This window comes from Epinephelus fuscoguttatus, linkage group LG5 (genome assembly GCF_011397635.1).
Source record: "Epinephelus fuscoguttatus linkage group LG5, E.fuscoguttatus.final_Chr_v1".
Lineage (NCBI taxonomy): Eukaryota > Metazoa > Chordata > Actinopteri > Perciformes > Serranidae > Epinephelus > Epinephelus fuscoguttatus.
The window spans coordinates 1,314,120-1,339,259 of record NC_064756.1 but is presented as its reverse complement, the minus strand read 5'-3'; the positions used below and the strand labels follow the sequence as shown (position 1 = coordinate 1,339,259).

Genomic DNA, 25,140 nt, shown 5'->3' with positions numbered 1-25,140 from the left:
AAGTGTTGATTATATGTGTCACTCGTGTGTTCATATAAGTGTTGATTATATGAGTCACACGGGTGTTAAGATAAGTGTTGTTTATTTGAGTCAGAAGTTTGTTAAGATTTGTGTTGATTATATGAGTCACACACAGGTGTTAAGATAAGTGTTGATTATATGAGTCATACAGGTATTAAGATAAGTGTTGATTATATGAGTCACACAGGTGTTAAGATAAGTGTTGATTGTATGAGTCATACAGGTGTTAAGTGTTGATTATATGAGTCATACAGGTGTTAAGATAAGTGTTGATTATATGAGTCACACGGGTGTTAAGATAAGTGTTGATTATATGAGTCACACAGGTGTTAAGTGTTGATTATATGAGTCACACGGGTGTTAAGATAAGTGTTGATTATATGAGTCACACACAGGTGTTAAGATAAGTGTTGATTATATGAGTCACACAGGTGTTAAGTGTTGATTATATGAGTCACACACAGGTGTTAAGATAAGTGTTGATTATATGAGTCACACGGGTGTTAAGATAAGTGTTAATTATATGAGTCACACGGGTGTTAAGATAAGTGTTGATTATATGAGTCACACAGGTGTTAAGTGTTGATTATATGAGTCACACACAGGTGTTAAGATAAGTGTTGATTATATGAGTCACATGGGTGTTAAGATAAGTGTTGATTATATGAGTCACACACAGGTGTTAAGATAAGTGTTGATTATATGAGTCACACGGGTGTTAAGATAAGTGTTGATTATATGAGTCACACACAGGTGCTAAGATAAGTGTTGATTATATGAGTCACACAGGTGTTAAGATAAGTGTTGATGATATGAGTCACACGGGTGTTAAGATAAGTGTTGATTATATGAGTCACACACAGGTGCTAAGATAAGTGTTGATTATATGAGTCACACACAGGTGCTAAGATAAGTGTTGATTATATGAGTCACACACAGGTGTTAAGTGTTGATTATATGAGTCACACGGGTGTTAAGTGTTGATTATATGAGTCACATGGGTGTTCAGATAAGTGTTGATTATATGAGTCACATGGGTGTTAAGTGTTGATTATATGAGTAACACGGGTGTTAAGTGTTGATTATATGAGTCACACAGGTGTTAAGATAAGTGTTGATTATATGAGTCACACGGGTGTTAAGTGTTGATTATATGAGTCACACGGGTGTTAAGATAAGTGTTGATTATATGAGTCACACGGGTGTTAAGATAAGTGTTGATTATATGAGTCACACAGGTGTTAAGATAAGTGTTGATTATATGAGTCACACAGGTGTTAAGTGTTGATTATATGAGTCACACACAGGTGCTAAGATAAGTGTTGATTATATGAGTCACACGGGTGTTAAGATAAGTGTTGATTATATGAGTCACACACAGGTGTTAAGATAAGTGTTGATTATATGAGTCACACAGGTGTTAAGATAAGTGTTGATTATATGAGTCACACGGGTGTTAAGATAAGTGTTGATTATATGAGTCACACAGGTGTTAAGATAAGTGTTGATTATATGAGTCACACACAGGTGTTAAGATAAGTGTTGATTATATGAGTCAGTGAGTTAGTGTGTGCACAAACACAAACACAAACACAGTTTACAGTTTTCTGGTGTTTTATTGGTGGATCATCAGAGAGCCACATCGACAGGAACACACACAGAGGTCTCACTCTGTCCTCTTTATAAACAACCACACTGAAAACAGAGTGCTTTAACACAACAACAACAACAACAACATACATATGTTTCTGTATCTCTGAGTAGAAAAATAAGGAACATGGATCACAGAGTGCGGCGGGAAACTTTCAGCTAAACACTAAAAACCACAACAAGGTAAACAGCTGATTTTCTCTCCCCATCTCAGATACGGAAGTTCATTCATGACAAAACCACTGAGCAGGAACAACTGTAACAGTTGAAATCTGACACTGAACAATAACTAACCACTGTGTTATCATCTGATTTAATGAACTCATTGTTTGACAACGTCAAAGAGTCCAAAGTGACGTCTCCTTTTGTCCGAAAGATAAAAAAAAAAAGCTTTAACTTCATTACTATATTATTCAATAAAATAATGTGCCATTAAATTAAAATAATTTGTTTTTATTTACTTTCCTGTTTCATTTATTAATAAATGTTTACTATCAATTATTTTTTGCATTATTTTCCATTTTACTTTATTTAAATAAAAATAATTATTTTAATTATTATTATTATTTTCATTATTTTATTTTTATGGAGATGAATTTGTGTCAGTAATATTTGTGTGAACAGATCAATAATGTGTGTGTTGTGAAATGTTTAAATATAAAACACGTTATACATTTACAAAAAGATTTGTGAACTCACAAAAATATTTTATAAATATATAATGAGTCTGCAAACACACAAGTTACACAAAAACCTGTGAGGACTATTAATTAATTTATAAATAAATAAAAAAACAAATATTTGTGAATCCCAATTCTGCACTTGCAAATTTGCATTCTTTGACTTTGAGTCTTTGCAGATCCACTTTATATTTGAAAAATAGTTTTTTGAGTTTACAATTCTTTTTTAAATTCACAAATAGAAACAGGACTCACAAATATCTGTGACAGTTGTTAGGAAGATATTTTCAAATGCTTTTTATTTATTTGATGATTAATTTAAGGTACTCAGATTTTAATTTTTATTTGCGATTTTCTTTTTTGTTTTAGATTTGTTTTATAATTGCAGACACTCACACAAGTTGACAATATTTGAGACAAATTTATCCCCATACATTTTGGATAAACTTAAAATAATCTGTCTTATTTTCTCGATAAATTTCTTGATGCATTTTAATATTTTATTTTTCGTAAATTTAGTATCATATTCACTTATTTATTAAATACTTTATTTTAATTTAGGTCATTTTAAATAAAAAATATTTCTGCGTTATTTCCTTGATAAATTTCTTGATGCATTCTTTTAATTTATTATTTTATTTTTGGTACATTTTATGGCATATTCATTGATTTATTGAATCAATTATTTATTTTTGATATTGGCAGCTTCTGTCCTCCATACAAAGCAGGTTTTCACATCTGAGACGCTGGAACCAAAGAACTGACGACGTAAAACGAACAACTGATTATCAAAATTGTCGACTAATTAATTAATTTAATAGTTTAAACAAAGTCAAATGTCACAGATTAATGTCAGGAGAAAAGTCAACTACAACTCCCAGAGTTCACTGCTGTGAGACCTGTCCAATCAGAGAGCTTGATTTTGATTGTCCTAAAACCCACCGCTGACTTCACTTCCTGAACTTTCAGTTCAACGTAAACCTTTAACAAAGAACAAAGTTTAATTCACATTATTTTCGCTTCTTGTTCTTCGATATTTAAAGATTCATTTTTACATTGAAAAAAAAAAAAATCAGAGAAACAAAATTCAAACTGCGAAACAAGAACCAAAAAACTTTATCTGGTCACATCCCAAAATATTCTCATTACACAAAATCTGAATATTTGATTACAAGAAGAAACATTTAAACAGTGAATGTAAATATAAATACAACATAATTTATTTTATTTCACATTCTTTGTAACAACGAGAGTTTCCTGATGAAACAAAATAAAGTGAACGACATTAAACATTTGGTTTTTCAGTAATAACGAGGAAATTTTCTTTTTAAAACAAAAAACTATATTTCCCTCACAGTGATTTGTTTTCTGCTCTCTGTGGTTTTGTCCTGAATGAACTTCCATATTTATTTCAAGTCTTTGTAGTTCAGATCTTTGAAAACAAATATTTGGTTTGTAATTATGATGAGGTAAATTATTTTGTTATAATGAAATATAGAACAATATGTATGTAATGGTGTAAAGAAACCTGTTAATGACGTACTTTGAATTTGTTGTTTTGTCATAAATAAACTTCCATATTCATTTCAAGTTTTTAAGGTTCAGATCTTTGAAAGCAAATATTTGATTCTTGGTAATAATGAGGAATTGATCTCATCATGAAAAAACAATAAAACATTTTAAATATTGACAGCAACAGGCCACCATACAGAAACCTGATAGTATTGAATTTGTTTTCTGCTCTGTGATTTTGTCATGAATGAACCTCCGTTTATATTTCAAGTGTTTACAGTTCAGGTCTGTGAAAAGAAATATTTGGTTCAACACACTTCATCTGTGACTTTGTTTCTATGAAAATACTGTAATGAGTCCTCTGACCTGATGACCAATCAGAATCAACGGTTGGACTCCGTTACCCATCATGCTCTCTGCCGTATGGAGGACACAGAGTACCACAGTTCAGACCTGAAACTTATTTTTTAATGAATCAGTTCGTATTTTCGTCTAAACTGAACTTTGTCGACACCACAGAGAGAAGCAGCAGCCGCTCTGATTCGTCTACAGACACGACAGGATGTGACATCATCACCAACAGGAAAACAGCTGATGGGAGGGGGAGGCGGGGCTAGACGCAGCGGCGAATCAGGTTGTTCCTCTCAGGCTCCAGGAACTCGTCCAGCAGGGCGGCAGTGGTCTTCCTGAGCTCCTCCTCCAGACTGGACGCCTCGCTGCAACACAGAGACCACGCCCACGCCGCCATGATGTCATCAGGACGCTCAGGTAATCATTTTATCATCATGTCATTAAGAATGATCTGAGAGCTGATTGGTTCTGATAAATGACTTCACATTTCATATTTAAATTTATTCATTATTAATATTCCATAGTCACAGAGGCTGAACAATAATAATAATATAAATAGTATTTAATAATGCTAATACTGTAGCTAATGGATAATATACATAGAAGCAGGACTCTGGTTGGTCAGGTTCACAGTTGTACTTTAAGATGTGCACTGTTACTGAGTACGACAGTCAGCTGACCTGTTCCCCGGGGCGGCGCAGTACTCCGTGTAGTATTTGATTTTGGGTTCGGTGCCGCTGGTTCTCAGCGTCGCCACGACGCCGTTCTGGAGTGTGAAGGTGATCATGTGACTGCTCCTCGTCACAGGAAGAACCTCCACAGGAAACACAGTTACATACATCACACATATTTTTTACTGCTGCGTTCGAGTACTTTTACTTCCTGACACAAGTCACTTCCTGTTGACGGGAATCAAACCGTCAGCAGGAAGGTGATTAACTGATCGATTAGGTGATGGTTTCTTACTGATCTGAGGTCGGGCCGGCTGCTGTCGTATCCCGTGGTGACGTCTCTGATGTGGACGATCGGGATGCCGCCGCACGTCTTTGGGTACGACGCTTCGCCGTCAAAGTTTCTGATGCGGCTGAAGATCTTCTGGATGGTGGGCGGGTCGTTACAGACCACGTACGACGTCTTAGACACGTGATGACCGTACCTGCAGACAGGAAGTCACAACAGAAGCAACTGTCAAAATAAGAGCAGAATAAACTCATGTGCGAATGAAAACTGTTTCTGAGGATGTGACGGTCTGAAGGTGGCAACCCGAGGGTTAACGTCTTCTCTGAGAGGGACGCGGCTCAGTTTCTGAAAATCAAATCAGTTCTGATCAGAGACACTTCAGCAGGTTAATGTCGTCTGACGAAGGACGGAGACGATCACACACCCGTCCAACCGTCTGCAGCATTTCAACAACAGCACACTCAAAGTGCTGCCATTTTCTCCACCTTCATTACAACTGAACCAAACTGAGTTCAATCAGGACTCGTCAAACAACACTTAACGTTGCTGCCAACTTCCTGCTAAGCCCCGCCCTCAGCTGCCATGTTTTTTGACTGATCTTGCTCAGTTATTGTTGGATGGTGTTGCACCTTCTGAGTTAAAATTAATTAAAGTCTATTTGTTTTACTGTTCTTCTCATTATGCAAATTATCATAACAATCCATCATGGCGGAGCTTTATGGTCTCAGAGGCTTCTGTAGCACACCGAGCTGCACGCACTCCAAATTTCCAGTCAACCACCACGATGTGTCATATGATGCGTATTGAGTGCCGCCCCTAACACACACACTGGACACGTCACGCTGCAGCTCATCAACAGACGACCACACAAAGTTACTGTTACTGACCGATCTGTACGTCCTCCTCCTCTGCGTCAGCTTCACATCACGTGGAGAGGAGCTGCTCCAGGAGCAGAGAAGAGGAGCTGCTACAGGAGCAGAGAAGAGGAGCTGCTACAGGAACTAGTCTGTACCAGCAGAGGTTGAGTGGGGGAAATTCTGGGGGCGGCGAGGCTGGAAACAGGACAGTGGGGTGAAGTGCGACATGTCCAGGAGCGCCGACATGTGTGTCGCTGCTGCCAGTGTGTTTCGGCCTTTACAGTGTGAGGGGCGTGGCCTTTTGAAAATCATATTTTTTCAACGTTAATTACAGCGCCAACATGTGGCTGATTGAGTCATCTTTCTTGTGGAGTATTTGCACATCAATTCCAGTTCAAGTTTCATGTTTCATTCCAGCTCCTGGACGTTTGAGTCAAAGCGTGAGACCACAGATAATAATGATGATGATAATAAACAAACTCAGAGGCCTGAAACTGTTCTCTGCCGCTGCACAGCGGTCTGTCGGGGAGGACATTTAGAGGAGAAAGGAGGAAGACAGAACTGTGCAGATCATAACTGTTAATATTCTAACTAAAGCTTCTGAAGTTAAAATATGTTGGATATCCTGTGAGAGTGATCCACACACTCTGATCTCAACGCTTCAGAGACATCAGCATCTTTATTCTGACTCCGTCAGGACTCAAACTCACGACACGTAACAGGACAACCCTCCGTCTGACATCACACTTTGACCCCCTCAGTCAGCAGAGTCACACGTCAGGACAGAGTTTTATCTCCTGTCAGAGACTCAGTCATCAAAACAAATATTATTGATAATATTCATATTGCTCTCATCTGTGTTTCTGTAAAGCTTCAAGTTCCTCTGAGAGACTCAGAGGACGTCTGGCGGGTGACTCGGTGTTTGCTGCCCTCTGCTGGTGCAAAGCTCTGACTCGTCTGAACATGATGGTGAACAGACTGAATTTAAAAAATGAACTTCAACTCAAAGATTATGGAGGAACTGAGTTTTTGTTGGTTTACATATATGTTAACGTCATATAACCACAGATATGAAACAGATTTAATAATATTTCTACGTGCACATTTTGTTACTTCTCATATGTGAGTTTGGACACTTCTTTCATATCATGATAAAATCTCAAATCTTTTCCAGGACGCCTATCACCTATAGTCACCTTTCTTTAAGGTGAAGACCTGTCTAGTATTATTCAGTGACGTCACACATGCCGCAGTGCAACTAATGTGCGTCACAGTGTCAATGCTGAAACGATGTATCGAGCAGTCGACAAATATCAGAGCGACGTTATGTCGACGGCTGATTGAAATAACTTCACAGTTACGTTACATTACGTGGACGTTTATCCCTGAAGACTACTGTAACAATTAATTCAGTCTACACAACAGAATTCCAGAGTTTTGCAGAACTTTCAATGATTTTTACTTATTCCATGACTTTTCCAGGTTCTTCATGACTGTGAGAACGCTGTCTGTCTTTATGGGTTTAAAACCAAAATCTTTATCAAGGTTTGAATCAGAATCACTGAACTGAACAAGAACGATCTGTAAAAATGACCAAATGTCCAGTTTTTCTCTTCGAGTCTGATCAATGATTATATTGATTTATTGTCCAGATTATCAGCTGATCTGAACTGTAGATATGTTGATCAAACAAACAACAACCGCTTACACTCAGTTGTTGTCTTGACTTAAACACTTCCGTCAGTTTACATTCGGACCACGGGCTGGTTGCACATAACACCTTAAGTTTTTTGCTTAAATATGACACTTAAGGCTTAATTTCTCCTTAGCTTAGGGACTTACACAGTTGCACAGAATCTCTTAGAAGATTTCCTTGGTTAAAGAAAAACTCATTTACTATGTTGAAAGAGAATTTACAGCAGTAAGTTTCCATGGAGACTGTTTGCTTGCTTGTGACGCCTGTTATCATTTCACAAAGTTGGCTGATAGTCAGTCGGAGGAAGAGATTAAACTTCTGGAGGAATACAATCATAGAGAGAACAAACTACAAAGTCAGTTTGATCCCCAGACATGACTGTAGGAAGGAGCAACAAAAATGAGTTCAGTCAAATCTAAAGTGTAAAATCAGAAGTGTATCTGTTGGTTCTCGTGGTCGCAGAACTCTCTGCTCAGGTGGGTTAGTTTTTTATTCCTCACCATAAACTGGGTCATGCTGCAGTTAAGACAGAGTCCTTGCTTTGGTTTAGAGATGTGCGCGATAACACGTCCACCCCTCGCTAGTCGGCACCAGAAATATTAGTCAGTTAAACCTATTAGTGTTTTATTCATGTTCAAGGTTGCTAACTGTCATGCAGCCGCCCGCCACTAGTGGGAGCTACAGAGCCGTCAGACAGCAGATTAAAGCTGAGTTAAGTTGACAGCTAAATAAAATTAGTCTGCTGTTATTCACAGAAGATTAGTGTAACACAGAAGTGTGAATGAATTATTTAATATGTGCAGAAAAATAAGGAAAAATGTCGCTGTTATTTCATTTAATGTTTCATGAATGTCAAAAGTAACAACACTGTAATGAGATGAGAACTTTGACTGACTTTAAAACACGTGTTCCTAAATGAATAACTCCAGATGCCTCCTTTCATTCTTCTGTTTTGGTGTTTTTTATCCCTGTGAGGACTTTTATTTTTGAGAGCTCTGACCGTGTCATCGGTTCGTCCTGCAGGAAACGCAGCAGCTTACGTACGTCTGGTAGATGTTGTGCAGCTGTTGTTTCAGACTCAGGTTCTTGTTGTGGAGGTAAGCAGCCATTTCAGCCACGACCACCGCCGAGCTCACGCCGTCTTTCTCAGGAACCATACTGCCGCACAGGAAACCTGCCGACACCAGACAACAACAGTTTCTGTCAGAGTCAACGAGTTCAACACCAGGACTTTATTCACAAACACAAATGTCTCACTGGGATCATCTGTGAATATTTAAATACTACTAACCTTTATTATTATCATTATCATTTTAACCATTTCTAATTTCTTGTGTACGTTATTCTCATTGTTTACCGTAACAGTCTGCTCACCATACGAAGATTTAGACTAAACTATAAAACCCTCTCACATGTCAAGACAGTAACAGTTTTTAGTTGCAGACATTCACTGTTGAGCACGAGTGGACGTTTTCACCAAATTTAAGGAAGTTCTTTCAAGCGCTTTTTGAGATATTGTGTTGGTGAGAGAGAGATGGACACAAGGTCACCGTGACCTTTGACCACCTAATTCTAATCAGTTCATTGATGAGTCCGGGTGGACATTTGCACAGACCTTTCCGAAATTCCGTCGTGGTGTTCTGGAGATATCTCACCCACAAGAATAGGACAGACGGACGTACAGGCAGACAACCCGAAAACAAAATGCCTCCAACCATAGCTGTCACCGGTGCAGAGGCATAAAACCCCTTTAAAAACTGTGAACTTTTAGTCACAGACTTTGATGAGTCCATGTGGACGTTTGTGCCAAATTTGCAGAAATTCCCTCATGGCGTTCCTGAGATATCCTGTTCATGAGAATGGGATGTACAGGCAGACAGATGGACAACCCAGAAATATTTGGCCTCCAGTAAAAATTAAACTTAGTTACCAATCGACTCCTCGAAGGCGAATATGACGCTGTTTCCTGTTTTGGTGAGTTCGTGTATTCTGTTCCCGATCCACTTAAACCCAGGAAGAGTTTCCTGTTCACCACAGACAAACAGGAGACCTTCATCATCATCATCATCACTATCATCACTTTAACAGATATGACATCACACACACAAGTTGTAATCTGACCTCGAAGTGGAAGCCCTCGATGCGGGCGAAGGCCTGCAGGATCTTGGAGGACACTGTGGTGGCCATCATGTAAACCTTCTGGGTGTCTGCAGGATCCGGATGAGCCTCCTTCCAGTTAAAGAACATCCACCAACCCAGCAGAGCTGCCAGCTCGTTACCTGTGAACACCTTCCAACCACACCTGAGAGACAGGCAGACTCAGGTAAACTACACCTGTGCTCAACTTGGAGCATCAACACTGACAGATTTGGCACTGAAGTGCCTCTAAGCAAACATCACAATTACCTGTCAGATTTCTCTGCGACAGCCAATCGGTCAGCATCAGGATCCGTCGCCAGGACGATGCGAGCATTTTCCCGCTCTGCCAGACGAAGGGAAAGCTCCTGCAGAAAAATAGTAACTGGTTGTTAAAACAGGTGTAAAAAAACACGGAATTTAAGATCTGGGATCTGCGTCCTACCAGGACAGACTCTCCCTCCTCGGGGTTGGGGCAGCGGACAGACGAGAAGTTGGGGTCGGGGTCTTTCTGCTCAGGGACGGGGATCGGCGGAGGGAGACCGAAAACATGGAAGGCCTGCTGGACGAAGACATGTCCGACACCGTGGAATGACGAGTGGACAAACTTCAATGGGCAGCTTCTGTTCAGATCCCTGAGAGACACGAGAGACACATGAGACACCCGAGATTACCGGTCTTACCTAAAGAGGCAGAGAAGCTACAGAGGTCTGACGACTAGCGACAGAGGTCTGGGGACTAGCTACAGAGGTCTGAGGACTAGTTACAGAGGTCTGGGGTCTAGTTACAGAGGTCTGACGACTAGTTACAGAGGTCTGGGGTCTAGCTACAGAGGTCTGGGGTCTAGCTACAGAGGTCTGACGACTAGCTACAGAGGTCTGACGACTAGTTACAGAGGTCTGGGGTCTAGTTACAGAGGTCTGACGACTAGCTACAGAGGTCTGACGACTAGTTACAGAGGTCTGGGGTCTAGTTACAGAGGTCTGATGACTAGTCACAGAGGTCTGACGACTAGCTACAGAGGTTTGAGGACTAGCTACAGAGGGCTGAGGACTAGCTACAGAGGTCTGGGGACTAGTTACAGAGGTCTGGGGTCTAGTTACAGAGGTCTGATGACTAGTTACAGAGGTCTGGGGTCTAGTTACAGAGGTCTGATGACTAGTCACAGAGGTCTGACGACTAGTTACAGAGGTCTGGGGACTAGCTACAGAGGTTTGAGGACTAGCTACAGAGGGCTGAGGACTAGCTACAGAGGTCTGAAGACTAGTTACAGAGGTCTGGGGACTAGCTACAGAGGTCTGGGGACTAGCTACAGAGGTCTGGGGACTAGTTACAGAGGTCTGGGGACTAGCTACAGAGGTTTGAGGACTAGTTACAGAGGTCTGAGGACTAGCTACAGAGGTCTGGGGACTAGCTACAGAGGTCTGAAGACTAGTTACAGAGGTCTGAGGACTAGTTACAGAGGTCTGGGGACTAGTTACAGAGGTCTGGGGACTAGCGACAGAGATCCGGCTTTGTCCTCGTCCTACCTGTGGAAGCAGAGGGAGGAGAGCTCCTCCATGTAGCAGCTGTTGATCTGAGTCAGGGGGTCTGTTCTCAGGGAGCTGCTCTCCACCAGCTCCTCGTCCCAGCAGGAGGCGCTCCAGGGCTCCAGCTGCTCCTCGATATTCTGCAGGATCTGTTTGTCATGAGGCGAGGAGATCTGAGCGCCGTTACACCAGTACACCTGCAGAGGGCGACACAGACAGACCTCAGGTATCTGTTGGACCACCTGGAGCAGCAGTCACATGTTTCCTGTCCAGCATCTAATGTCACCTCTGACCTTGTACCCGTTGTCTTCTTTAGGATTGTGCGAGGCGGTGATCATCACTCCGGCTGCGGCATCGAGCTTCTTCACAGCGTACGGCTGGAGACAAACATACCTTTAATAACCCAACCACTACACACAGACAGCTGACAGGAAGTGACGCGTGAGTGTTTCCTCACCACGTACGGCGTTGGGACGAATGTGGAGAAAAGATGAACGGGAACGTCTCTGCTGAGCATCACAGCGGCAGTCAACTTTGCCAACCTGAAACACACAAACATAAATGATAATAACACATCTGAGCTGAATACTGCGGTTGGTTTTAGGCCAGTCCAGTCTGGTGTACAAACTTAAACTGGTTTTATCTGTAAAAGTTGAATCACAGTGACGACGATGTTGTTTCTTTTTCAGAGCCATTTTAATGCCAGCATTCGCCACCCCATGTGCAAATGTCCCACCAAAACAAGTTCATTCCTGACTCTATTTTGAAAGAGCATGTCACAACATCCTGCATCCCAGCCCCATGTCTGTGGGAACATGGATGCAAGGTCATGGTGACCTTGACCTTTGGCCACTGACCTCTAAAATCAGTTCATTGTTAAGTCTGATTGGACATTTGTGTCAAATTGGAAGAAATTCCCTCGTACCAGCCCGACTGAACAGTCCTTGAAACGGAACGGTCTGGTCTGTGGAGAATTACCTGGTTGCATCACCAGCTGACCCCGACCCGTTAGCGTTCTTGTTACCTAGCAACAAGCTGTGCTTGACGAAACAAGGAATAAGCTCGTAGGGTAGTTAGCCCTAAATCATGGACCCACAGATTTATATTTTATTTAATACTTGAGGAGATGATTCAGTGCCATCTGATATATTTTCAGGTAAACTTATTAAATTCTAAGCTTTGTGCTTTTAGCTAACGTTATATTAACAGCAGTTAACCGTTAGCTAGTTAACAACTGTTAATTTCAAAGGAACCTTTGAAATGGGTCGGCCTTGGTAGCACAGATGAATTGAGACATAGCTAGTGTGTTCATGAGAACAGGACGGACGGATGGATGACCTGAAACTAAAATGTCTCCGCCTGTGGCTGTTATCCACGCGAACATCCACCTGCGCTGCGTTCATGGACCCACGGAAACCTCTGAATTTACAGAGACACGCAGACAGAAAAATGTTCTCCCTTTTTGGATTCTCTGTTCACTGTGGAGGTGTGAGTGCAAACTTTTCTTAATGACTTCAACGTTAGACTTGGCGAGTACCTGATGTACAGATGGACATGTTGTGGGTAAATAAAGTCCCATTGTGTTTAGTGTTCACCTGTGGCTGCTGCAGCCGCTGTCCTCCTGTCCTCTGGTGTCAAAGCCAACAACCACTCCTCTGCTGCTGAAGTCTGCAAAGTACCTGCACAGGTACGAGTACAGACCCTGCAGACACACACAGACACACAGCTTCATCATCACCACTCATATTAACCACAGGACACTGAGTAACGTGTCCAGCTGGACCGGTTTGAAGCAGCTGCTCCGACCTGTGTGGACTGGATGACAGTGAGGTCGTTGATCCGGTTAAATCCGGCTCCCATTGGCGCTCTCAGTCCGGCCGTGCCGAAGCTCATCCTGCTGCACAGCCTCTTCCTCAGGTCCTCCAGACGACCCGCCGCCACTAGAGACTCCACCTGAGCCCGAGTTCGCCAGTTCTGCACCACAGAGGAAGAACTCAGGTCACCACGAACACACACACATTAAACCGTCGCTGAAAACAGTCCCTGACAAAGTCTGATAAAAACTTGGAAAGCTGACAGACAGACAGGAAATCAGACAGGAAGACAAACAGGAAGTCAGGCAGGAAAACAAACAGGAAATCAGACAGGAAGACAAACAGGAAGTCAGGCAGGAAGTCAGACTCTTTCTTGTGCTGAAACAGGCATCGTAACACAAACATATCTTTGTGTCTGCATACTGTTGACACAAAGCTGTGACGTTATGTGGCCTCGCTACGGCCGCCATCAAATATGTGCCAACGCCGGTGTCTTGATGCATTTTCCCTTTAACACACTAAGTATAAATAGATCTGGTTGTGGTTTAAAACATGTTTGTGAAAATCCTAAAACACGTCTGATGTTACATGAAATCTGCTCCTGGTGTTACTAATTTAAAATCCAGAGCTGCGCTGAGTGGCGGCTGAAACATCTCTAGTATCACATGATCGCCACACGCAGCTAGTTGGCGGCAGGAATGTTTAATGAGCGACAGAAGTTTATCGGTTTGTCCCTGGGAGGTGTGTGTGATCATGTGTGTCTTTGGGAGGCAAATATAAAGCATGGCGGAGGAGAGAGGTGGAGCCTGAGGACATGATGGGTGTTAGCTCTGCACCAACATGTTGTCTGTCTGTCTCTCTGTCTGTCTCTCAGTGGGTCTTTTCCTGGCTGATGACATTTACAGTGGAGGTCAGAAACATTCATGACCTTTAAAAACTACACAGCAGAGTGTGTGTGTGTGTGTGTGTGTGTGTGTGTGTGTGTGTGTGTATTTAACTATCCCACAGTATATGAAGGAGCAGTAAAATGATACACACACATTCATGCAGCAGAGTCTCCTCCTCACATCCAGCACTTTACTGAGAACATTTGATTAACATTAATAGAACCTTTAACAAACCTCCCACGGCTCTCCTCCACACTCTGATTACTACTGATGAGTGCTTGGCGTTTGGACACTGAGCTGAAGTCAGGTGAAACACACGTGACACAGCCCTACAGCCAGCCCTACAGCCAGCCATAGAGCCAGCCCTACAGCCAGCCATAGAGCCAGCCCTACAGCCAGCCCTACAGCCAGCCATAGAGCCAGCCCTACAGCCAGCCACAGAGCCAGCCCTACAGCCAGCCCTACAGCCAGCCATAGAGCCAGCCCTACAGCCAGCCATAGAGCCAGCCCTACAGCCAGCCCTACAGCCAGCCATAGAGCCAGCCCTACAGCCAGCCACAGAGCCAGCCCTACAGCCAGCTATAGAGCCAGCCCTACAGCCAGCCATAGAGCCCGCCCTACAGCCAGCCATAGAGCCAGCCCTACAGCCAGCCCTAGAGCCAGCCCTACAGTCAGCCATAGAGCCAGCCCTGCAGCCAGCTATAGAGCCAGCCCTACAGCCAGCCATAGAGCCAGCCCTACAGCCAGCCATAGAGCCAGCCCTACAGCCAGCTATAGAGCCAGCCATAGAGCCAGCCCTACAGCCAGCCCTACAGCCAGCTATAGAGCCAGCTATAGAGCCAGCCCTACAGCCAGCTATAGAGCCAGCCCTACAGCCAGCTATAGAGCCAGCCCTACAGCCAGCTATAGAGCCAGCCATAGAGCCAGCCCTACAGCCAGCCCTACAGCCAGCTATAGAGCCAGCCATAGAGCCAGCCCTACAGCCAGCCCTACAACCAGCTATAGAGCCAGCTATAGAGCCAGCCCTACAACCAGCCCTACAGCCAGCCCTACAGCCAGCCATAGAGCCAGCCATAGAGCCAGCCCTACAGCCAGCCCTACAGCCAGCTATAGAGCCAGCCATAGAGCCAGCCCTACAGCCAGCCCTACAACCAGCTATAGAGCCAGCTATAGAGCCAGCCCTACAACCAGCCCTACAGCCAGCCCTACAGCCAGCTATAGAGCCAGCCATAGAGCCAGCCCTACAACCAGCTATAGAGCCAGCTATAGAGCCAGCCCTACAACCAGCCCTACAGCCAGCCCTACAGCCAGCCATAGAGCCAGCCATAGAGAGGGGCGGGTCTCTCTCTCAATCCACTTCTATACACTTTGTGTCATGTGGATACAAGAACAATATGTAGTTAGAGCAACAGCCAGCCCCTCCGGCCAATCAAAGAGCCAGCCCCTGAGCCAGCCCTAGAAAGGGGCAGGTCTCTTTCTCAAACCGCTTCTATACTCTTTGTGACCATGATGGAAGGCATACCATCATGCAAAGTACTAAACCCACATGACGCAGATACAGGAAATAAATCTGAAGTGGGCTGTCTCAGTTTATCAACATCCTCTGGTACAATCTGTAGTTTGAGCAACAGCCCTCCAGCCAGCCCTGAAGCCAATCAAAGAGCCAGCCATAGAGCCAGCCCTCAATCCGCTTCTATTCTATCTGTGTCATGGTGGAAGGTATATAAAAATGCCAAAGCTGAGAGGGGAGCAGAGATCTGGGCGCTGTAAGGTGGAGGAAACTTTACCATCGATCATTTACAGGTACTACCCAAATTGTTATATTTATAAAGTTCAAAATATTTTTGTTCCTTCATAATTTGATACATTTTTGAACATAGCTAATTCTTTATACTTTTCACTGGCTGTAACTATACATTCAGAAGTTTCGTTTCATTGGACGATATTTGTGCTCTGTTGACTTGCAGGTTTTCTCTGAGCGTAACTGTTAAGGCTGTTTTTTTTTTTTTTTGTTGAGTTCATGACACTTGAAAGTTTCATCTTGTAAAGGTTTTGTAAGGAAATTGTTTCTTCACTTTGTTTATTTGTTTATTTTTCCCAAGATGGCATTACAGTATTAAAAAATAACATTTACTTTCATTACCAGTCCGTTAGACTGGTGTAAAGGCCTGTAAACTGGTTTAAAAGCTGCGGTTTCTGTTTGTAATATGTTCCCATATTTATCTTCATATGTGAGTTTGAACATGTGAAGCACATGGACTCAGTGTGACTCAGTGTGGGAGGTGAAAATCACCCTGCTGGTTAAAACTGGCGTTCAGACAAAACTAAATTACCTGTAATATGAATGGAGGCTGGTTGACATCAATTTAACTCATCATTAGAGCAGAGGTGCTGCTGACTGCTCAGGCCTGTCTCCCTACCTGTAAAACAGCTGAGTCATGCTGCCGTTTAATCGTGTGATAACCCACAAAACGAATCTCCATCACGACCCAGACCGCCGGCCTGCAGGTCCGCACTGCGGCCATCACGCGCCGCTCTGCCCATACCCAGAGCTTCCATTCAAAGTCTGGCAATTTAACATTTTATTTCATAATGACAACAGAATTTAAAACATTAAGCATGTTTTGACTGATCCTCTTAACTGGGTGGGTCTAGTGAAAAATTCGGCATATCAAGTTTAAACGTTAAAGCTCCTGTTTTAAATAAATTTAGATTTTATAGGTGCTGCGCCAGCGATTCCTACACGCCCCCAACGCAAAGGAACTCAGCTAACAAAGTTACTGTTAAATGAAATTAAGTACAACTTCACTAAACTATTAGTGTGCCGATTTTACCAGACCATCATAATCATGTATGAAGTGCAGTATGATCATGAGTAGTTTATCCACTCTTTGCGAATATGCAACGTCTTTCTTAAAATGCTGATTTTTAGGGGAGGTCTGGTGTGACGGCCCCCCCGCGCAGCCGGACACGTTCAGCCGCACAGACCCGAGCTCCCAGCGGCTTGAACATCACGCTCTGACGGGCGGACAGACTCTCACCTTGTCCCAGGTCAACCACTGGTGCACCGCCTTGTCCAGCTGCGGGTCGCCGGTGCTCTGGCACCTCGAGTTGGCGTTCAGGTCCCCGTTCACGCCGTTGTTGTCCCCCATGCTGACAGACATACAGAGCCAGACGAGCTAACAGTGCAGCAGAGCCATCTGACCACCGGCTGCTCTGTGAAGTGATACCGTGTTTAGCTCCAAGCTGTCGGCTGCCCCCACCGGCCCCTGAACCTGACACACATCTCCTCTCAGGAGCTCGTCTCTCCCACTCTGAGTGTGGGCCTTTAACTTCTCACACCGAGGCTAACTTTAGCTACAGGCTAAAGTTACAGCACCGGTACCGGCCAGCTAACGACACCTATACCGAGATTATAACCCGGTAAATAATCTTTGGTAAAATTCGACATGACAGAAATATGAAGTTCATCAACATCGTCAACACCGGGGAGTGCAACACTGACGATTTCCGGTCTTGGAGTAAAATAAAAGCATGTTTTTGTCCCGTTTATATTTTTAATGAAAGAATAAACTCCGGGTTTTGACGTGTTGACATGATGGTTTTTAACATCATATTTCAACCTATCAGGACTAATAAGTGTCTGTCGTTTAAATATTTAGGTGTGCTTTAATTTTCAAGAACATAATCCTCACTTCCGGTCAAGTGTCATCTACTTCCTGAGACCTAACATTTTGTTTTGGTGCGTGGCGATTAGTAGATAAATAATTAAACAAATCACGCATCGTCTTTGAACAGGGAAAATGTCCTCATGTGGGGACTTTGGGTTAGTTTCTAACAGTCATGAGTGAGTCATAAAGAAAAAAACTGTTCAGTCGGCACATTGCTGTGGCAGAGCTGGCTGCCATCTTGTTTTTAAATGCATTATTGTGCTTTTGCTACCACACAAAAAGTGTCCAAGAACGAGGACAGCAGGTCTAAGTTAAGCATAAGTATAGACGCGCGTGTGTGTGTGTTTATATAGATACACACAGCAGACAATCCATGCACATAAGATTTTATTGTTGAACAGATGTACAAACAGACATGTAAAATATAAAAACACTGTGTATGTGAAGGCAGTGTGGTTTAGCAGCAGTTTGATTTCTTAACATCGTTAAACTTCCCTCTCAAACTTTTCTCTTAAGACACTCTAATACAGGATTTATACTTATGCATCGATGCCATACAGCGTAGAGTCTGTGTTGGAAGTGGAAACAAAACTTTTCTTTAATTTCACAGATAAGAAACGATAAATTGTGAAGACAATAAAGCCTCCACAAAAATAGTATTTTAAGTCTTGTGTGTGATTTATCCTGGCTTCATATTAGCAGAGGAAACCTCCGCTAGCTGCTAGGCTAATTTATACAACGTAAAATGCCATAGGCTTGTGCTAATAACATTAGCATGTTGTATTTGTTTGGAAAACGTGTTTAGTGTAAGACAGTTGTTTTGTCAGTGAACCTTGTGAGCTGTAATGGAGCCGAATTTTGTAACGTTACCTTTGTTAAATGTTGCTGTTGCTCCTGGCTTCATGTGAGTAGAGGAAGAGCTCGCTAGCTGCTAGGCTAATGTATACAATGTAAAATGCCATAGGCTTGTGCTAATAACGTTAGCATGTTGTATTTGTGGGGAAAATGTGTCCAGATAAAGACAAGTGTTTGTCTGTGAATGCTGCGAGTTATAGTGAAGCTGATTTGTGTTTGAAACTGTCTCTATTAAGCCATGTTTAATGTGTGTTTAATGTGTGTTAACTGTGTGTTTACTGTGTTTAATGTGTGTTTAATGTGTTTACTGTGTGTTTAATGTGTTTAATGTGTGTTTAATGTGTGTTTAACACGTTTGTGTTTAATGTGTGTTAACTGTATGTTTAATGTGCATTAATTGTGTTTAACATGTTTAATGTGTGTTAACTGTGTTTAATGTGCATTTAACGTGTTTAATGTGTGTTTAACATGTTAACTGTGCGTTTAACGTGTGTTTTGAATCAACTAAACTTTCCAGTAATTCACATAAACCCTGCTGCCAACTAGTGTTCTGGAGGTGTAACTGCATAGTGACACAGACACACCACTGCACAAGTAAAAATGCTCATGTGCGTAGGGTTTGCATTGAGCGACACACAAGTATAAATCCTGCTTTAATTCACCCCCTCATGATGATGTCATCACTGTAAATGGACATTTAAGGAGATAATCATATATAACGAGGTCTCTGTTAGTCTGCTTGTGTCAGATGAATGTTTTGTTCATTGTCTCTGACAAATAAATGGGATAAACTTAATTATATAAATTATTTTTTTAAATAAGTTTCTGTAAAGTTTAAAGTTTAATTCTTATCTGACTGTGTGATCCAACATGTACATGAGATCCAGGACGTCTGTCCGTTCTGGACACATGGAGATCAAACTGATGTCCGACATGTTTAAACAGAGCGTCTGTGATGTTTTAGTTTCTACGCTGACGACGATCCGCTGTCCTGCTCAGTCTCAGGTGTTTGTGCGTCCATCAGCCGACAGTTGAACTGGTCCCTGAAGGCATCCAGCAGGTGAGGAACGGTTTCCTCCACGCTGACGTCTCTCTGCAGCTCGGCGCTCAGTGACGTCACTCCTTTACCTTCGATACCGCATGGCACGATGTGTTCGAACCACGACATGTCAGTGTTACAGTTCAGGGCCAAGCCGTGAGACGTGATGTATCGACCACAATGGATTCCTACAGAGACACAAAGAGACAACAACGGTCATACGAGAGATCGCTGATGCAGAGAGTGTGACGGACACATCTGGATCTGATTTAATCATCCAGATGTGTTCGGACTGAAGGAAGTTAAACTACACAGAGCTGATTGCTGCAGTTGTATCATCTTGTTTTTTGCTGACGAACTTGTTCTGTTTTTGTCTTTTGACTGCAGGACCCAAAGCTCCGCCCCCTAAACTTCTTCTTTTTACCAGTGAATGAAGCCACAGGTGGAGCCAACAGGTGGATTTAAGACAGACACATTAAACTAGGTTTTGACCCTGAACTGGTCACTCCTGACGAATGTCAGAATCTGGACAGATGTCTGTCGGATCAGCCGTTATTTCAGGGTGCCTTCACACCTGCCCTGTTCAATCAAACTCAGGTTCTGGGTCTGGAACTAGAACACGAGACCAGGACTGAAACCATAGCAGAAGACTGGGTCTAAACCAAGACAGGACACCAAGACCGGAACCAGACCAGGAGAAAAAGACTGGCACCAGAACAGGAGATCAGGTCTGGAAACAGATCAGGAGAACAAGACTTAAACCAGAACAGGAGACCAGGACTGGAACCATACCAGGTCTTGAACCAGAACAGGAGACTGGATATGGAACCAGAACAGGAGACCGAGACTGGAACCACAGCAGGAGAGCAGGACTGAAACCAGAACTAGAGAGAGGGACTTGAACCAGAACAGGAGACCGGGTGTGCAACCAGACAAGGAGACCAAGGCTGGACCCAGACTAGGAGAAAAGGACTGGAACCAGGAAAGGTGACATCTTCAAATGTGGTTATGAACTCATAACGACTCATGACGAAACAGTCTGCCACGATACAATTTTGATTTAATTCAGGGGTCTACGTTCCGTAATAAACAATACTGGCAATATCCCATAATTTGTCGACAGTTTACAGCCTGACTTCCAATAAACAGTCATGACAGAATGCAGTCAGAGATATTCAGGAAAAGGACCAGTTCCTGTGTGAGGCCTGACGAACGAGAGGAGTAACATTGCGTTTACTTACCGATGGCACAGATCTTGCTGTCTCTGACCCAAACTCCAGTGTGAGGCGATGTCGACGCTTCGATGCCAAACCTGCTGCAGACGGAGATGATGGTCTTCTCCAGTTCACAGACATACCAGCGGACGCTCTGAGAGGACAGATCACATGTTAATACATGTCACATGAAAACTACATGAAACCCAACAACAGACCAGATCAGACCTTCTTGAAGCTGGCCAGGTGGAGGACCGGATAGCACACCAGCTGTCCCGGCCCGTGGAACGTGATGAGTCCTCCTCGGTTGGTGCGGTGGACGTCAGCCCCCAGCAGGCGGAGGCGGTCCAGCAAGGGGGCGGGGTAAGGTTTGTGGCGAATCCCGGTGGTGTAGACTGGCGGGTGCTGACACAGCAGCAGAGCGTGAGCTGGACCTGACCGGTGCCGGTTGACATAGACCTGCTGGAGCCGCAGAGCCTCCTGGTAGGAGACAAGGCCCAGACGGACCACCTCCACCACCGGCCTGCTGCTGACCTGCATCCAGGACTGGAACAAGGCCAGGAAAACAGGGCTGGAATCAGACCAAGAGACCAGAGCTGAAACCATAACAGATACCAGGACTGAAACAAACAACAGGAGACCAGGACTGGAACCAGACCAGAGAAAAAAGAGGCTGGAACCAGAGCACAAGACCAGGACTTCAACCTGAACAAACCAGGACTGCAACTTGAACAGAAGACTGGGACCGGAACCAAATCAGGTCTGGGACCAGAATGGGAGACTAGGACTGAAACCTGACCAGGACTGAAACCAAACCAAGAGACCAGGACTGAAACCAAACCAGGAGACTTGGTCTGAAATCAGACTGAGACCAGAAAACCAGAACTGGAACTGGAACAGGAGACCCCCCCCCCCTTTTGGGGAGTTTTTCCTGATCAGCTGTGAGGGTCATAAGGACAGAGGGATGTCGTATGCTGTAAAGCCCTGTGAGGCAAATTGTGATTTGTGATATTGGGCTGTATAAATAAAATTGAATTGAAAATTGAAAAAAAAAATTGACTGTAACCAGAACAGGAGTCAAGGACTTAACCCAGACCAGAAGACCAGGGCTGGAACCAGGCCAGGAGACCGAACAGGTTTACCCAGATTTGGGGCCCACAGGGATTAAAGGGGCTTGTAAAATTTAAGAGGCTAAAATGTTCTTAAAGGGCCAGCGTGTAAAATGGGTTGAAAACAGTGACATCAGTGGTCAAATTCTAGATTGCAGGGCTCACTCGCTCACCCCTCCCGTCGGGTAAATGACGGTGGCCTCGTAGGGACAAAAAGCCTTGCCCACGAGTTTTTCAGGAGTAGGTCTATCTAGCGACAGGGTGAATGTTTATTTGGAAATCTAATCCATGTTACGATATTGTAATGAATCCCTCACGAGCAGGAGACCAGAGGAGCGTTCGGGAAAAAGGCCCGTTTATTTGAGCACTCCAGAAACTCCGGTAACACTCCAGGGGGTAAAAGACTCCGTCCCAAACTCTGACTCTTCTAGCGTAACAGACACTTCATAACTTTACACACATACTCGTTTACCATCCCAAGTGGGGACCCCCTCCCCTCTCTGCTCCACCAATCTCCAGCCCGCACACTGACTGACAGCGTAGCCTGTAAACAGAGCTCAGCTGTTTATTTAGCCTAGCAATATCTCCGGACTATAGTAGCTGCAATGGACGACTTTGAACGCGATTTTGAAGAGTTTCTTGTAGCGGACACAGACCCAGAGCCATACCTGTTTGAGCCGGAGCATACAGATGAGGAACTCCATGTGTTTGATGCTGAGCGGGCGAGAAGAGAGGCTGAATGCACAGAATGGGATTCGGTGCTACTGCTGCCATCGTTGGGGAGATATATCATCAGGAGGAAAAGTGCTGCAGAGAGTGCATCACAAGGAGTGAAGTTGCATCTTCTTTTCCTCGCAGATGACGGTTCGGGTTCATTCTCTCCTGTTGCGTGGTAAGTGTGGTCCATTCGCAAACTTTATAACTAAAAAAACTTTTCACTACTCTCTATCAACGAACTACTAACACTCTGCTGTTTCCTCCTCCTTCTTCCTTCCTTCCGCTGTCTTCGTTGGTTTATTTATACACGTGGAACGCGTTCTCTGGCTGGCTGGATTGTCCACTCGGTCTGCTGTACATACATGGCGGCGCAAGATGGCGACCTCTCTAAAGCAAGGCCCTTGATATATACATATATATATATATATATATATATATATATATATATAAGGCTACGAAAACCAAACAAATTTTATTTTATAGCGATCATACACTTGTATAAACATATTAATGGGTAGAATATTCAGATTCAGATTCAGATTGACAATAAACCATGCCAAATATTACACACTGGCCCTTTAAACTTTACAAAACAACGTCACAGACACCCCGTAATTTGTACCTTAAAATGGCCTTAAATTCAACCTTATATTATTGATTAATGGTTTATCTCTGTAAGGGATTTTGTTTTTGTTTAGTTTTAAAAGTAACTTCATAAAATCCAAATTACCCTTTAATTTGTACCTTTAAATACTTTAATTTTATCAGCTGGGTACAAATTCAGATATTCATCATACAATTACAATTTTTTATATAATATTTATATAATAATAGTATATGAAGGTATGTTAATTATTTGCACATTTGACAGTTAAAAAAACATTAAATCCATCCATGAATTTCCACTTAATGAGTTTTCATGTTATTTGGTCAAATTTAAGGGAATTTCACCCCTTAAAAACTCCGCTAATAATCCATTAAAAATATTTTAATACTGTAAATTATAATTAATAAATTCATCAATGAACGATCCCCCTTAAATCCCTCAAACATGTCTCTCGTTAAATGTAAATGACTTCATAGTGAGGACAGTGTGACCTCACTGACTGACAGTCAACTCAAACTCAGCTTCAGACTCTCTGACCGTTTCCGGTTTTAATCACGTCAGTTTCCTCACATTGAATTAGTTTGATCTCAGGTATGTTTACCTGTATGACTTCTCTAACGTCACCGGTCAGCTCTCAGAAATCCTCCTCTGCCGGCTCCTCTCCTCACGAGCCGCCATAGTTGTTATTCTTCCGCCTTCTTCCTCGCCGGTGTAATCTGCTTCCGGTTTCTGCAGCACTCTGCTGCCACCTGCCCGCCGGAAAGTGGAACCTTTCACAATAAAACAAGTTCATTTTGTTTATTAGAAATGTGTAGTTATTAGCTCAGGTTGAAAAATATATATATATTTTCAGTGAACACACAGAACATACAAGCACTCAATACAAAATACAACAATATAAACATTTTTAAAATAGATGAAGGAAAGAAATAAAATAAGAGCAGTGGTGGAATATTACGAAATACATCGTATTTCGTAATATTATTTTATAAGGATACTTATGTACAAATTTATGGTACTTGTATGAGTCATTTATTTTCATGACACTTACTTTTGCTCCACTGTATCTTAGAGGGAAAATATGTACCTTAAATGAATCCCTTATACTTGACAGCTTTGGTTAATTTGGGAATTAAGATTTTTGAATACAAAGAACACGAGAAGAGTTTATGAAATATGATGTTTTGTTATAGACTATATTAAATTAAGTTAAGTTAAATTAGGTTAGATTAAATGAAATTAAATGAAATTAAATTAAACTACCCAACAGTTTATACAAGTACAGTTAAAAAAATGAGTTGGTAAATATATTAACAAATTGTCAGAAAATTACCACAATGAATTGAAAAACATTTAAGCCATTTTCTATTTTTCTTCTTAATAACTTTGAGGGTTTTGTTTGTTTATTTGTTTTGTTTTGTTTGTTTGTTTGTTTGCTTTAGAGTTTTCTAATACGTTAAATAAATACATAGTGAGTGTTTTCACAGTGTGGCATTAGTACTTTTACTTTAGCAAAGAAAGAGAATACCTTCCTCCACTACTGAATATGGAGTATTTATATTAAAGATAAAATATATCATTAAACAGTCATTTCTTAATCACTTGTCATAGATTAGGAAAAAAAGCACAGAGGAGTAAAGACTTCAAAAATAAATCAACACACCAAGAGACAAGAAACATCCCCACAAATCTTTCTGCCTCACATTTTTTAAGTGATAAGAAAAATGATTTGAAATAATTTATGAACCAATATAAGGAGGCCTGACTGTTTCTCCATTTCATACCAGATATGTATCCATAAGAATATGCACATTAATCATATCAGAACTAGACGA

General features: G+C 42.5%; 3 protein-coding genes across 5 annotated transcripts in view; 1 reads left to right on the top strand and 2 right to left on the bottom strand.

Annotated features, from left to right (window-relative positions):
• Positions 1-25,140, top strand: part of abcg1 (ATP-binding cassette, sub-family G (WHITE), member 1) — a 391,642-nt gene that overhangs the window by 316,283 nt on the left and 50,219 nt on the right. The gene's annotated exons all lie outside the window — the stretch shown is intronic.
• Positions 1,618-17,593, bottom strand: pgm2l1 (phosphoglucomutase 2-like 1). The gene is made up of 14 exons (XM_049577597.1): positions 17,135-17,593; positions 13,199-13,366; positions 12,988-13,094; positions 11,850-11,934; positions 11,686-11,769; positions 11,393-11,589; positions 10,309-10,498; positions 10,134-10,231; positions 9,849-10,029; positions 9,658-9,751; positions 8,772-8,901; positions 5,181-5,370; positions 4,895-5,028; positions 1,618-4,579 (listed from the first exon to the last, which is right to left on the bottom strand). The coding sequence occupies exons 1-14, from the start codon at positions 17,255-17,257 to the stop codon at positions 4,477-4,479; spliced, it is 1,884 nt and encodes a 627-aa protein (XP_049433554.1). The 5' UTR covers positions 17,258-17,593; the 3' UTR covers positions 1,618-4,476.
• Positions 18,139-24,010, bottom strand: lipt2 (lipoyl(octanoyl) transferase 2). Of its 3 annotated transcripts, none has more exons than XM_049577643.1 (4): positions 23,907-24,010; positions 21,101-21,443; positions 20,900-21,026; positions 18,139-19,846 (listed from the first exon to the last, which is right to left on the bottom strand). In XM_049577643.1, the coding sequence occupies exons 2-4, from the start codon at positions 21,410-21,412 to the stop codon at positions 19,587-19,589; spliced, it is 699 nt and encodes a 232-aa protein (XP_049433600.1). In that variant the 5' UTR covers positions 21,413-21,443; positions 23,907-24,010; the 3' UTR covers positions 18,139-19,586. The 3 variants fall into 3 exon arrangements, with proteins under 3 accessions (XP_049433600.1, XP_049433599.1, XP_049433601.1); XM_049577642.1 differs by having other exon boundaries at positions 21,101-21,468; positions 23,907-24,007; XM_049577644.1 differs by having other exon boundaries at positions 21,101-21,418; positions 23,907-24,002.